This window comes from Mustela putorius, unplaced genomic scaffold, assembly GCF_011764305.1.
Source record: "Mustela putorius furo isolate JIRA1106 unplaced genomic scaffold, ASM1176430v1.1 tig00004033_pilon_pilon_pilon, whole genome shotgun sequence".
Taxonomy (NCBI): domain Eukaryota; kingdom Metazoa; phylum Chordata; class Mammalia; order Carnivora; family Mustelidae; genus Mustela; species Mustela putorius.
This window is the reverse complement of record NW_025422169.1, coordinates 8,500,141-8,514,264: the sequence shown is the minus strand read 5'-3', so window position 1 is coordinate 8,514,264 and position 14,124 is coordinate 8,500,141. Positions and strand designations below refer to the sequence as shown.

The 14,124-nt window shown below is 59.1% G+C and overlaps 1 protein-coding gene across 5 annotated transcripts in view; it reads right to left on the bottom strand.

Moving 5' to 3' along the window:
• DIP2C (disco interacting protein 2 homolog C) overlaps positions 1–14,124 on the bottom strand; it is a 345,440-nt gene that overhangs the window by 74,144 nt on the left and 257,172 nt on the right. For all 5 annotated transcript variants that reach the window (XM_045072334.1, XM_045072331.1, XM_045072332.1 and 2 more), the window contains 5 exons: positions 7,073–7,212; positions 6,021–6,157; positions 4,713–4,921; positions 3,500–3,614; positions 2,834–3,035 (listed from right to left, as the gene is read on the bottom strand). In XM_045072334.1, coding sequence (XP_044928269.1) covers positions 2,834–3,035; positions 3,500–3,614; positions 4,713–4,921; positions 6,021–6,157; positions 7,073–7,212 — 803 coding nt within the window. The remainder of the gene's footprint in view (positions 1–2,833; positions 3,036–3,499; positions 3,615–4,712; positions 4,922–6,020; positions 6,158–7,072; positions 7,213–14,124) is intronic.

The following is a 14,124-nucleotide window of genomic DNA, read 5'->3' as shown; positions in this document are numbered from 1 at the left end:
GCAGGCAGGCCGGCCTCCTGCACGCCCTGGGGAGAAGGGCAGGGCTGCCAGCCCCGTCCTCCTCTGGGCACACGCGGCCGCCCGGACCTGGGCTGTCAGGAACTATGTGCAACCTCAGAGCAAAGCAGGAGAAGCCTGGGGCTTCCAGGCGGGACCGAAACTGGGACCAGCCCCGGACACAGGTTTCCAGGCTCCTCCCGTGGGCTTCCTCATGTGAGGCCATGTCTGGGAGCCCCGATGCCGGGTTCCGTGTCGCCGCAGAACACGCCTTACAGACTCTGCTCCCCCATGTCTGATTTGTCGTGAGCTCTTCTCTTGGCTCTTAATAAAGAAATTCTGGAGGAGGAAGGGTGTTTCCACAGTTAAGAGAATGAGAAGCAAGTGCGGCAGGCTGACGTGTGCACAGTGACCATTGCTGCTGTGTGGACGGAGCCCCACCGACCGGCCCTGTGCTCCGTGGCTCGGGATCTGTGGGTGAAGCATCCTCGGGGACCACGGAGGCGGGGACCGTCTCGGGACTCCACTCTGGCCTAAGCTGACCGGAAGTATTCTCCGTGATTCTGTGAAGAATTCAAGCGAGGGGAGCAGTACTCCTCCGGACCAGGCGGGCGGTCCCTCCTTCCTCGACGCTTGTTGCTGCCGGAGTTGTCTGGATGCGAAGCTCGGACCTCAAGTCTCTCCCCAGCGTGGACTTAAGAAAGCTCCTCTTCCAAGCATGGCTGGGAGACAGGTGCTTTCCTATGGCATTTTCTTGTAAAATCTGTCCCCTACCCAAACTGAGGCTCTCCCGGCCTTGCCGAATGAGGTCGCCGTGTGCGCGAGACACCCTGCCACACTTGGCTGCCACGCGATTTGAAGCCCGGAGCAGGGCTCCTCCTGGGGAAAGCAGGGCCTGCAGCTGCTCCTCCCTTTCCCTCCCCTGTGGCCCTCCCTCGGCTCTGATACAATGTAGCCTGGGGCCTGCTAACCGCTGCCCTGTGGTTTCCCCTTGGGGGAGGCGGTTATAATACTGTTGCTGGCCCCCCTGGTGGGTTAAAGGTACTTTTAACACTTGCGCTCAGTTAAGATACTCAGTACATGTATTGTCAGCGGAGCAAATGAATTCATCTGGTAAAAGGGGCAATTGGCTTGTCTACAGTTTATCTGCTTGTTACGGGCTCTGACTGAAGCCTGTAGCAACACCCTCAAGGAAAAACAGCCTTACTAACTGTCTGCTTGGGCTCTGCGTGCTTGTTCCCAGTGTGTCTCTCCCAAGGGAGCCTCAGACACCTCCTGGTCCAACTCCCTCTCTGTGCTCCGGGAAACTGAGGCTTCAGGGAAATGCACCCGTCAGGCCTGTTACAGGTCACCAGCCAAGGGAGGGAGTAGACCAGCACCTCACCGACTCACAGACACCCCCTCCCAGACGGAGCCTCTGCTCTCTCCCTCCCCCAGCTGCTTGTGCTCTGACACAACAGGTGACAAAAGATGTGGCTCTTCATCCCTTCGATACACCCATGGAAAGGCAATACTGTGTGTTGTGGGGACTCTCCACGTGAAGCCGTGTGCCCACTGAATTTAAAGAAATGGATACTTCGTCAGCTACGACTTTACGGATTCCTGCAGGAAAGCTATAAAGCAATGACTGAGAGGAAAGAGAAGTGAGGAGGGTATTTAGTTCAGGGAACCCAGAATGGAAGGGACCTGGGGACAGCATGGCAATCAGATGGAAACCGCAGAGCCGTCTGCCCCGAAAGCAGACAGCGACTGTACGTGTTTCTGGAGAATCCACGCTTCCCAGGAGAGAAAACGCTGCCCTTTCCAGCCGCGCGTGACCGTGTCCGCATCACAGAGACGGCAGCAAGGGACGAAGGCGACCTCGGCTCTACATGGGAGGTGTCCCCCCCACGGCACCAGCACCCTCATGGGAGGTGTCCCGCCCCACGGCACCAGCACCCTCACCTCAACCACACAGGCCCACCCGCTCCCTCCTCCAGGCCCACGTCAGGGTGCGGGCCTCAGTCCCTGTGTTCCCACCAAGTGGGCTGCACCCCACGGCGACCCAGCCGCCTCTGCCGACGCCGCGAACTCAGCCCCGTGGCCACGCGGGACATGGCTGAACACCGCTGCCGGGTCCCTCCCTGACCCTGTCGTTTGTGGAGTGGAGACAGGAGAGTGCCTGCTGCATGGGCTCCGTGAGAAGGAGTTCATGTGTGCGACACGTGGAAATGATGGCCGCCACACCGGAAGCTCCCGCTGTTGTTCCAGAACACAGCCGCCACCCGTGCCCAGCCACCCCCGTGTGACCCCCCAGAGGCCCTGGGAGCCCCGTCCGCGTGCAGGCGTTAGAGCTGCGGCTCCACCTTCCACAGGCTTGCGATCGGGTCCCTCTCACTGATAACCGTGTGCGACCGCGAGGAGCACGATCAATCAGTTGTTAGGAAGACAAAGTCAGACGAGATCCCCAAACCACAAGGTGTGGGCACAGTTACTCTCACAACCTTGACACAATAGCGCGCTCCAAGCAGCTTCCCACACCTCTGTGGCTCTGACCCCTGAATCAGCCGCGGGGGACCCATGTAACTGTAACGTGCGCACAGGCAAGGCAGGCTGCCGGGCTCCCCGGCCAGACCAACGGTCGGCACTTCCTCCGGGAAAGCGGGGGCTCCTTCCCAAAGGCCCCCACCAGCCCGCCCCCCTGCACACCGTGCTGTCCCAGCAGGGCCCTTGCTTCGCACCCTGGGCCAGGCAGGGTCACACCCTGGGCGCGCGCAGACCAGGAAAGGGACCCCACGGCACCTGCTTCCTGAGAGCCGCTCGGGCTCCGCACCACCCTCCAGCCCGTGAGCTCTACCTGGTTGCTTCTGTCGAGGTTTAGGCAAGTTTGTGACACAGGTATGGGGGCACATCAGGACATTGCAGGGGTGAAGTGAGCCCTCCAGGAAGAGCTGCTTCGTTTCTGACAGGTGGATCCCGCCGAGTGGGGTTTTGGGGAGGGTGTTCGCTGGAACCAAGGCAAGGCAGTAAACCCCAACTTGATGGATGCTGTCAATTGCCTGGAAAGTCATGAGAGAGGGAACCACGTGAGCACAGGTACTGCAGACGGACTTGAAGCAAACATGCAGACTGAGTGCCGTCTGCCCCGTGTGCGTGCGGCGTCGACGCCAAGAGAAGGGCTGTCTCTCGAAACCCTGCACGTCGGCTAACCGTACATGGGATTTGTGGAACACCGCGCGCCCCAAGAAAGGAACCTGAGCAAGGAAATACAACCTCAAGATGAGAAGAAACCCGGTCGCTTGTGACGCCCCCAAGTGAACGGAGGCGGCCAGGTTTGCAGACCCCGGATCCCAACCCTCCGTCTGCTCAGTTACTTTCCAAGCAGGCAGTTACATTTCCCGGTCGATGCCCTTTCTGATGTGGCGGAGGAGGCTCAGGGAGCACAGGGCACCGTTGCCGGGGGCGGCCACAGTCTGACGGACGGGGGGAGGGAGGCGGGCGGGCCGGCCGTGGGAAGAGCTACCTGGAGAACCCTGCTCATCCACTGGAAGCTGTCCTCCTCCGTGGAGTCTGGCCTCTGCTCGGCCACGATCACGATCCTCTCGTCATGCAGGACAGTCACCGAGAACACAGCAATCCTGAGGGCACAGAGAGGGCAGAGCGCGGTGGGCACACGCGGGACACGCGCCGGCCAGGGTGCTTCTGTGGTCAGGGGCAGGCAGCCTCGGCTCCAGAGCGGGAACCGTGCGGAGAGCGGCCCGCAGTTCCCGCCGCGGCCACTGTGGCAGGGGCAGGGGGGGCACCCACCCTGCAGGACGTGCCTGCCGGGCCCCGAGATGGGGGAAGCCCCGCAAGCCGCACATGGGTTTGCTCCTGTGAGGTCGCATTCCGCACGTCAGCGGGAACGTTCCATTAGGGACGGGCGGGTTTCTGCCCACGTGCCTGTCTCACTCGGCCGACGCAGCCTTGTGGGGTCTGACCCCAAAGCAGCCCCCGCACCCTGGAGCCTGCACCGTGACAAGGAGCACGGGCCCCAGCACCCCAGTGTCTACCACCTCTACTCCCGACGGCCTGACAAGCGGAAATAAGACTCGAAAGCAGTTCAAGATTTCCTTCAAATTAGCCAAACACGAAGGAACTGACATCCTGAACTTAACACGTAGCGTGCAAGCCGGCAGGGAAGGGGCGCGTCGGGGACTCCGTCTCCCTGTACAGGCTGCGGCTCGACGGTTATCTTTCTTTTTAGATGATCTGCACCCAGACGAATATTTGGTTCTTTTCTTTGTGTATTTACTTAAAAAAATAGGCTTTTTAAATAAATGTTTTTACTGGGACGCCTGGGTGGCTCAGTGGGTTGGACGACTGCCTTCGGCTCAGGTCATGATCCCGGAGTCCCAGGATCGAGTCCCGCATCGGGCTCTCTGCTCCACGGGGAGTCTGCGTCTCCCTCTGATCTTCTCCTCACTCATGCTCTCTCTCACTATCTCTCTCTCAAATAAATAAATAAAATCTTAAAAAAAAAATTTAAAAAAAATAAATGTTTTTACTTCACAAAGGAGGGAGGTGATGGAAGCTCAGGTCTGGGGCTCAGGATACTCCTATGAAACTAGACTCTCGGAACTACTTGGCATGTCAGGGGTCACCGCATCCCATCGGCTTAAGGAATTTGTGCATTTTTATATAAAAAGCACTGTGTGCAAATCACTGAGTGCTGAGTTCCCGGAGGGCACACCCACCTTCCCCTGTAGACAAATTTCATGGGCTCCACGGCCAGCGCTGTGGCCACGATGTCGTCCGCATTGTGTCTGCGCCCGCTGACCACCATGAGTCCGTCCATCTTGCCCACCACGAAGACGAGCCCCCCGGGGCCGACGAAGCCCAGTAGGCCCGTCCTGACAAAGGGGTACTCGCCGACAGGGGCCCCCGAGCTCGTCACGGGAAACACCTGCGGACACATGAGCTGTGAGCGTGGGGGGGGGTGGCGGCGCCCACCGTCCCCCTCTCCCTGGAGCCAGGCCGACCAGCCATAGTCTGGCGGTGATGCCTTGCAGAAAGCAGTGCCCCCGTCCCCCGCCCCTACTGTCCCCCTCTGCCCACAGGCAGGCCGCCCACTGGCTTCCTTCTAGGGCTTCCGAACCCAAAAAGTGCTACGTGACGATTGTCTAATGAACACTAATCGGTTCTTCTGTTTTAAATCCACAGCATCGAACTGATAAACGGAAAACTGAAAACGCGTTTTACAGGTTGTCAAATGACCCATGTTCATCAGTGTTTCCTTATCAGGACGACATGAGAAAGGAAACCAATCTTGGGGCGCCGAGTCCACACCCGGTCCTCAGAGCCTGTGGGGACGTCGCAGAGCCGGGGAGGGGGTTCTAGGCAGACTCCATCTGGCTGGGCTTCAGGGACATTTTGGAAACTCGAGTCCACATTGCACCAAGACGTGTGCACCAGGCAGCACGTTACGGTGTGTTCTGAATGGAAGAGACGGGTCTCCAGACACCCCCGTCTCCCATGCATGAGGTCCTCTGCGTGCGCCCCTCCAAGGGTAAGGTACCACCTGCGCAGGTGAGGTCAGCTCCGGGAACATGGCGGATGGGCGCGAATGGACCGTGACCCGCGGGCGAGCGAGGCCTGTGTGGAATCGAACCATGAGCCACACACGCTGGCGGACATCGTGCACACGCACACACTGGCTCCTGCCACGTGTGTGTGTTCACACCTGGCCATGGCAGGGAGGCCGTGGGGGCCCCGGTGAGACCAGGACGGGTGTGCCCGGCCCCCGACCTGCGGTGTCTTGGCAGCACTTAGTAAATGGGCAAACCTGGGAACAGCGATATATACAGAAGACCCTTTGCAAAGATCCTTTCCCAACATTGGCTACAGAGTGAGAAATGCTGAGAAGTCAAATTTACTGAAAATTATATAACTGGCAGCAAAAAGTGAGACCATTTTAGTTACAATGAACACGTTCCATCAAGACACTGCCAGCTCGTTCGCGTCTGCGCACCTGCAGGACCCCGGAAGGAGCCCCGCGAACCTACCTCGAAGGTGTTCTTGGTCATGCCCGAGAGGCCGTAGTAGGACGTGCCCGTCGCGATGGCGCACACGCAGAGCTCCCCGATCTCATCCGTTCTGCAGAGCTGAGGGATTCCGTCCGGCTTCACAGCACACATAATGGCTGAAAGCAAGACCAGACGCACGGATCATGTTAGAGCGAGGGACAGAGAGCAAGGGAGACAGACGGACAGGCCGGGACGGAAGCCGAGGGAGACAGACAGATAGGGACGGAGGTGAGGGGGACAGAGAGACAGAAACAGGGACTGAGGAATGGGGGGCGCAGAGACAGCGTCTGGAACACAGGTGTGTATCCAAGGGGGCCGGGCACGCATGGTCCCTGCAGCACGTCCTGAATTTTCCCGTAATAGAAGAATGTCCAGTCCTGTTGCTGTGACGTTAGTGACTAACTGAACAGGTGAATCACAGTTAAGGGGAGTGACTTCCGCTCGCAGACGCGGAGGATGTGTGGCCGACGCCCCGGGTCCCCGGCTGCCCATGGCGCTTCTGTACCGCACACACCCCAGCTCCCAGCACAGAGCTCGAGTCCATCCGGGCCCGGAGCCAGCGTTCCGGGAGGTGGGGTGTGTGTCCAGCGACAGCTGGCGCCGCCCTGACCGCTCGCAGGTGCGTCTGTGGCACAGGTCCACGACTTTTAGAAACAGGCTCTTCCGCTACGAGCGAGCATGGCTGCTCCCCCAGGGGCCCCCAACAGGGCTCTCACACGGTCTGTTGCTAGGCTGGGTGCCGGCCTGGCCCAGCATGTGGGGAGGGCTGTGGGGGGCGGCGGGGCCCATGGTACCCCGAGGGAGGAAGACAATGAGTTCCCAGCGTGGCGGGGGCAGAGAAGCCCCCCAGGCTCCCTGAGGCCGCTTTACCACAGGCCTTAGCAACTCAGCTGGAAGCGTCGCGTCCGCATTCACGGTGGACGGCCCGGGGACGCCGGGTAGGAAGGCCGGGGCCCACAGACAAGCCAGCGGCCACAGCCGGGGCTCCCACCTCAGCACCCCAGGCTGTCTGCAGCCCGGCCCACACTCACCACCAGGCATCACGAGGCCGACGTCCTGCACGGTGAGCACAGACAGCTTCTCCTCCGAGTCCACGCGGATGACGCCATAGGTCAGGCCGTGCATGGAGAGGACGCCCCGGCCCGGGGGCTGGTTGCTGTCGTCCGTGGGCCTAGAAGAGCAGTTCTGTCTGAACACGCGGAAGCAAACAGGCCACGCAAGGACACGCGGCGAGGCTGCCAGCCACGATGGGGTCCCACGGACTCCTGAGTGCAGACTGAATGTCCTGCCGCCCCACGGTCTAGCTCGCCGGGGAAGGGTTCTGCCACGTCCACAGGATGTCACTACCCCACCTCTGGGTTTCCAGAGCAGTTTAAAACACCTTAGTGGTGTGAAGACCTGCGGTCAGAAAGGAACACCGCCTGACTCCTCCCCGCTCTGTCCGGGCCAGATTTTCCAGGGTGGGAAGTGGCTAGCGGGAGAACGGGTCTCGGAGAAGAGTCGGCAGCAGGGAGCAGCAGTGGAGACGCCCGCTGCTCCTGCCGTGAGTCGGATGTACGCCGTGGGCCAGAATCTGGAATGAGAGTCCCACTACATGCCGGACAACAAGTTCTTGGGGAAGGTTCTGGCTGAGAGGCGTTCTGTAGGGCGGCGGAGGCCCCGGGGAAGAAGCAGTGTCGCTGCCTCTGTCTCCTCCGTGGCCCACGGGCCCCACATGTCCGCTCACTCCGCGCCAGCCCCTCCCATTCCTCCGGGACCCAGACCTCTCCTGCCTGGGCCTTCCGCACCTGCTCCTGCCCCTGTCCCCGCAGGGTTCGAGCAGCAGCAGCAAACCCGTGGGTTCCCCTCAGCGCCCTCCGGGGCCGCTCAGATGCGCAAGGACTCCATGAAGCAGACACCCCAACTCCCACCTCACGGCACGCGCCGGGGCCGTCAGTCGCAGCCTCCTGAGGGCAAGTGGGTCTCCCTCTGTCCACTGCTGCACCCTTTCCCCCGGAGAGGCAGTCTGTCAACTACAGAGTTGTGAAAGATTTCCAAGGTCAGGGATTTTATCCCTGTAGTAGCTAAAGACCCTTGCCTGTGAGCTGAGCTAAGTGAGAGCACGGTTTGGGTGAGCACCAGCCTGTCGCTGTAACGATGCACTCGCGCGACATCGCTTTAGGATCTAAAAGCTGGAGGACAAACAGAAGTTTGCTATTTGACTTAAAACAGTATCGAGATTTGTAACGAACCTAAAAACATAAATAAGGAAACATAAAAGTTAAACTGTGCAGAAGGAAGTCTTATTTGAATCAAGAAACTGGTGTGTTTAAAAAAGAAGCCTATGCTGTGAGTCAATAATTTCTCAAAAAAAATAGTAATAATAAAAAGGAAGTGTAGGAGAGTCTGGAAACTGAACTGTTATATCCGCTAAGCATCAAGAACAAGGAACTAAGCAGACGCAGAAGAAAACTCTGCCTAAGCTAGAAGGTCCCTGGGCAGCGACCTGGAAAAGAGCCCCGGACACTGGAGCCTCAACTGCTCTGTAAAGCGAGAGGAGGAGCCCCACGGGAGCCCTGTGCTGCCAGGACTCCTGACCCCGTGCTCTGTCCTCGGCAGAACGCGACATGACAGTCAGGAACCGAAAGGCTCAGTACCTGCTGTGCGTTGTGTCCCCAAAACCTGTGGCCGGTCCTGGTCCCGGGACACCGAGTATGACCTTATTAGTATGAAAGGGCCTTTGCAGAGGCCGTTGGTTGAGACGAGGTCATACGGGCTAGAGTAGGCACAACCCGACAACCTCAGGGGGCAGGAGACACGGATGGTATGTGACACGGTGGCCACGGGGCGCTGCGTCTCCAGCCACGGAGCCACCGACGGGCACCAGCAGTGGGAGGACCTGGTGCAGATGCTCTGCCAGAGCCTCTGGGAGCCCCCGCCTGGCAGATGCCCCAAGACCCGAGACAACAGTGTCCCCATTCCCACGCCCCCAGCACAAGGCAGTTATGACAGCCCTGGACACGGACACACCACACAACAGGGCTCAAAGGTGTGCGCACGCAGTTGCAGAAGGCACAGAGGCAGAATGCAGGAGTGGCCGGGAGCACTGGGTCGGCGGCGACCGAGACCAGCCACCCACAAGCGCTGGGAGCGACAGGCGCCCATGAGAGTCACGGATGCATGTCCTGTCCTCGTGGTGACGGCACCTGCTTCCCTACGTTCCAGAACAGCAAGCGGGAAGCGAGACTCCGGCGGCCCAGCTCTGGACTGTGTTTGCTGAGAGGGTCGTCAGTCGTGTTTACAAACCAACACCACAGAAACAAGGACCCCGTCGCATTACTCCGACCTGCTGCTTTGCACTCATCTAACAGAGTCCCTCGCGGGTCACAGAAAACTCCGAGCCCAGACTCTCTCCTCTGCGGACGAAGGACACTTAAACAGTTGGAAGAGAAGCACGCGAGTCCCTGGGACACGGTCCTGGGCTTGCAGGTCACCCCGCCGACAAGGTCCCAGTGAAATTGGGACCAGTCCCAGGTGGCAGCGTTCCTGCTCCGCAAGCAGCCCAGGCCCTCCCGCCCGAGCTCCACGCAGCCCCCGCCTCTCCGTGGCCAGCGCTCCACGCCCCACGCACACGGGCTCAGCACGGCGCACGCCCACCTGCCCCACCCTCCACCGTACAGACCAGGAACCGAGGCACGGGTATGTGAACCTGGTCGTCTGCGCCCCCGGGGGGCTCGGAGGGACCCAGACCAACAGCACAGCCCGTGTCCCGACGCAGACACCTCCCGTCCCCTCTCCCCACAGCACACTCTCCTTTTGGGGAAACTTCAGAGCCAACGCTGTGTGTGAAACACAAGGACGGCGTCCCCGTGGATGCGTGAGGCTCCGGGAGTCCCAGCAAGAGCGCCTGTGTGTGCTCAGCTCAGCCCGTGCCCCCGCCTCTCGGGCAGCCACCACCAGAGAGCCTCCGGCGCTTCCGCACGCACTGCAACAGGAGCCGCACAAACACGTCTGTACCCAGAGAATGGCAGCTCCCCAACAAGCACGTTCGTCTCGTCCTGCTCTCTCCCCGGCAGAGCTCGCGGGGCCTCCCATGTGTGCGTGTGTGACCCCTGGGGGACGCAGAGCGCGCCCGTCCACCGCCCTGTCCTAGCTGCGGGAGGTGTTTGGTGACACGCGATCGCGCATCTTATTCCACTGGTATGTAATCGGCAATACTGCGGCAAGTTCCCTCTAGAGAAGCAGCGACGTTTAGAACACGAACGACACCGGAGCAGCTGCCCAGGCATGCCCCTTCCCACGAGGGGTATCGCCTTCTGATTTACCGTGCATGCGGCGCGGTCCCACGCCGGACGCGGCCGTAATACTTCACGTGCCAAGGCTGCTCCCAGCAGCCCCGGGAGGGAGGCCAGACCATCCTGCCTGCTTACGGGCGAAGAGAACGGGGCGGGGCGGCCCCAGGCCCAACGGAGGGGCAGACCCAGGTGTCAAGCTCACTCTGGCCTCCAACCCTGCGCATCTGGCCTCGGGGAAGGCCACTTCCTGGCAGTCCTGCCTCCACACACCCAGACCGACACCGTCCTCAACCCTAAGACGGCTCCTGACTTGCTGGGTCCAGGCCATCTGTCGCTGCTGGCTGGGTCTGTGTCCCCTTGGTTCTTAACCACCCCAGCCTGTCTTTCTCTCCATTAACACCTTCCTAGGAAATTAAAAGTCCCAGTAGATTAAACCAGGTGAGAGTGAAAACGTGACCCTATGAGCAGAATTCCCAGAGATTTCAAAAAGCTGTGTTTTATGATCAGACCCGGGAAGCTGAGCCAGGGTGGGGGGAGCCTGGCCCTCCCGTCAGCCTCAGGGTTCAAGGCCGCGATGGAAGCTGTGGTGTCGCGGAAGCGGGAACATCCCAGCAACTCTCTGGGCGCACAGAGTCTTCGTGCTCAGGAATACGGCAGGAGGGTAACACGCAGCTGTGTGTGGCTCACCCTGTAATCACAGCTACTGCAGGACGGCCCAAGTTAACACACGGAGGACAGAGGTGCACACCAGCCCGGCCATGGGAATGCTCCTGACTGCCAGGGGCTTCACCGGGATAGCGCGCACACCTGCCGCTTACCTGTCATGGGTGTCCCACCTGGATAAATGCTAGACAACCCTCAGGTGGTCACGCTCTGTGACACCTGAGACGTATGTCCTCGAAGTCTCAGGGAACACACCTGCACTTTGCCACCCCTGGCCACGCTCACAACCACACCAAGGGGAAAGAAACGCAGGGAAGGAAGGGGTAAGGCATCTGGACGACCTCCCTTCCCGGGGGTTTATGGAGAAGCGGCCCCCGCATCTCTAAGGCTTCAGCCCCGCGGCCTCTCCCTGAAGCCTTCTGCAAGCACAACGGCGAAGATCCTTCCCTGGGTCCCTCGGATGGAGGCAACCTCCAGCTCCAGAGACGGTCGACTGAGAAACACCCAGAGAGCAAAGGGAGCGAAGCCTCAGGAGAGAGCCGCTCCTCTGCCGACACCAGGACTTGCTACAACATTTCTGCATTCACAGCCCATTGTCATAGAACACACACGCCCAAGCACACATGATGTCGCTGCAGTAACACTGACGTGAGCTGACGCCTGAGTTCTCCCACGAGTCATACAGAGGTTCTACGTGTACAGACTCACGTGCCGTTCACGTGGCCATGACGTGGCATGGCACTCATGCCCCCCACAGACACGGACTCTGAGGCCTGAAGGAGGCACTGTGCCACGCTACACAGCAGACTCTGAAATCCACTGGGTGCTGTGCTGGCCTCACTGGACACAGAGCATATGGAGCCATCGGTGCCCACGTGGGGTGCACGCACCGCTGGACACACGGTCTGGATGCACATGCCAGCTGCACACACAGGAGTACACGCGGGTTATGCACGGGCATCAGAGCGCCTCCTGGAACACAGCTCCCTGCGGAAGACGCTGCTACGCTGCCATCTGCGTGTGTCAGCGAGGGACCACTTTCCGGCCGCTGACCAGTGAGGTCCTCCTTTGTGGATAGAGGGCATCCCTCGTGGGGGAGCGGCCCTGCTGCGCGTGTCTGGCCCTGCCGTCCGCAGTGGACGTTCTTCTGCAGACGCGCGTGAGCTCATGTACTGCAGCGGCCGCCCCGAGAAAATAACAGCGGCAGGTGGAAATGCCCTGCGAAGGGTGCGGAGCCACAGACTCTGCGGGGGTTATTTCTGTTTTAACGGAAATAACATTTCCAGGGAACACTCTGGGAACGTGGATTTTAGAAGAAATCCAGTCAAATCCATGCATGTGCTCCCCCGTCAGTGCTCAGCGTGAGAGCCTGTGCACAACACAGCAGACGCCCGCACGGAAGGCTCACGACAGGGAAAGACACAGGATCGACGCGGCGCCCCTCCGAGCAGCGAGGCATTTTCTTCCCCTTTCTCTGGCTAGAGCAAGAACCACTTACTAAAAAGCACCTGCCTGAGGAGGTCTGTAGCGCGAGAAGGGGCCGTTTTCTCCACCGCTGTCACATCCACCCACTGGTCTGTGGCTTCAGGTTCTTTCTTGCTGGAGAGACCGTCAGAGGCGCTTCCTCCTCTCAGCCAGGAACCGGATCTGCCCCACAAGCTGTGTGCAAGCTGAGCTCTCCCCCGGGCTCTTGGCTGTGTCTCCGGGCAGGCGCTCGGCGCGCACCGGCGGGGAACTGGCCCTGGTCTCTGTATGTGGGACAGATACCTGGACCGCAGCGTGCGCCGGTCACCGTCCGACCAAACACAAAACGGGGCGGGACGCACTCCTGCAGGTGAGCGGGGCGGACAGCCCGCACGAGGCACTCTGGTCGCTTGGCTCTTCCACATTCTGAGTCACGCCACATTGCCGGTTAGGGATGCGGAGTCTCATCTGCCAACATTTTTATACCCAAAGAAGTTCTAAAACTGTACCTAAGTTCAAAACTTCCGGATTAAAATCACCAACAATGTATTTACTCTCGTGTTACAAGAATAAGATCATGGATCTCCACAGTTGCCTTTCTTGGGGCAGTCCAAGCCGTTTCTGAAAATCCCACTAAAATTCACAGGCTCCTCAGCTACCCTGGCTGGAGTGCCTCAAGCGGGGCGGTCCGAGTCGGACTCTAGATGTGCACCCGGTGCCGGGTCCTTCCCTCGGGTCCTCCCATTTTCTAATGTCCGGGGGGACGTTTTCAACATGCAAAATGATTCGGGTGGCAAAGGGGCATCTCTGGTCTCCTCTGGAATCGCCAATTTAATTATTGCTTTACATAATTATTAGCTTTCACTGCGAATGCTTCAAGGTATTGAAATGATACCTTGTGGTTAAAGAGCCGCAGAACACTTTCTTGGTTTAAGCAACACTACCACAACATAGCTTTAAAAAGTGAGTTCTTGGGGCATCTGGATGGCTCAGTGGGTTGAGCCTCTGCCTTTGGCTCAGGTCATCATCTCAGGGTCCTGGGATCGAGTCCCACATCAGGCTCTCTGCTCAGCGGGGAGCCTGCTTCCTCCCCCTCTCTCTCTGCCTGCCTCTCTGCCTACTTGTGATCTCTGTCAAATAAATAAATAAAATTTTTTTTTTTTTTTAAGTGGGTTCTTTCCTCTGCATTCCAGACGCGGAAACAGAACCAGACAGCATCCCAGGGATACACAGGACCAGAAGATCATTCGCTGGTTTTCATTTTACAATTTGCCCTTTGAAAACAATTTCACAGATACGTTTACACATCATAAAGTCCTATTTCTCCAATATATTTAATTTTTAAAATAACCCTCAAAGAAAAAGGAAACACACAACATAGACCTGGATGGTGACAGCTTAAAAGGAAAGACGATTAAATACTGTGGCAACACGAGGCTGGAGAGGAAGCAGGGCTCCAGCTGCTGTCCCCAGACAATGGCCAGAGTCTAGGGCTGGCTCTCAGGACCAGCTCCGCACCCTGCTTGTGTTTCAAGTGGGATGTCTGAGAATCCTGCTGAAAACTCGGAGCCCCAAAACCTTCCAACGCACTCACTGTGGTGTTGGTGACAGTTCTCCTGCTGACCGGAGGAGGGACGTCAGGATAATGAACATCCATGGTCACCGGCCTGTGACGTCCAGCT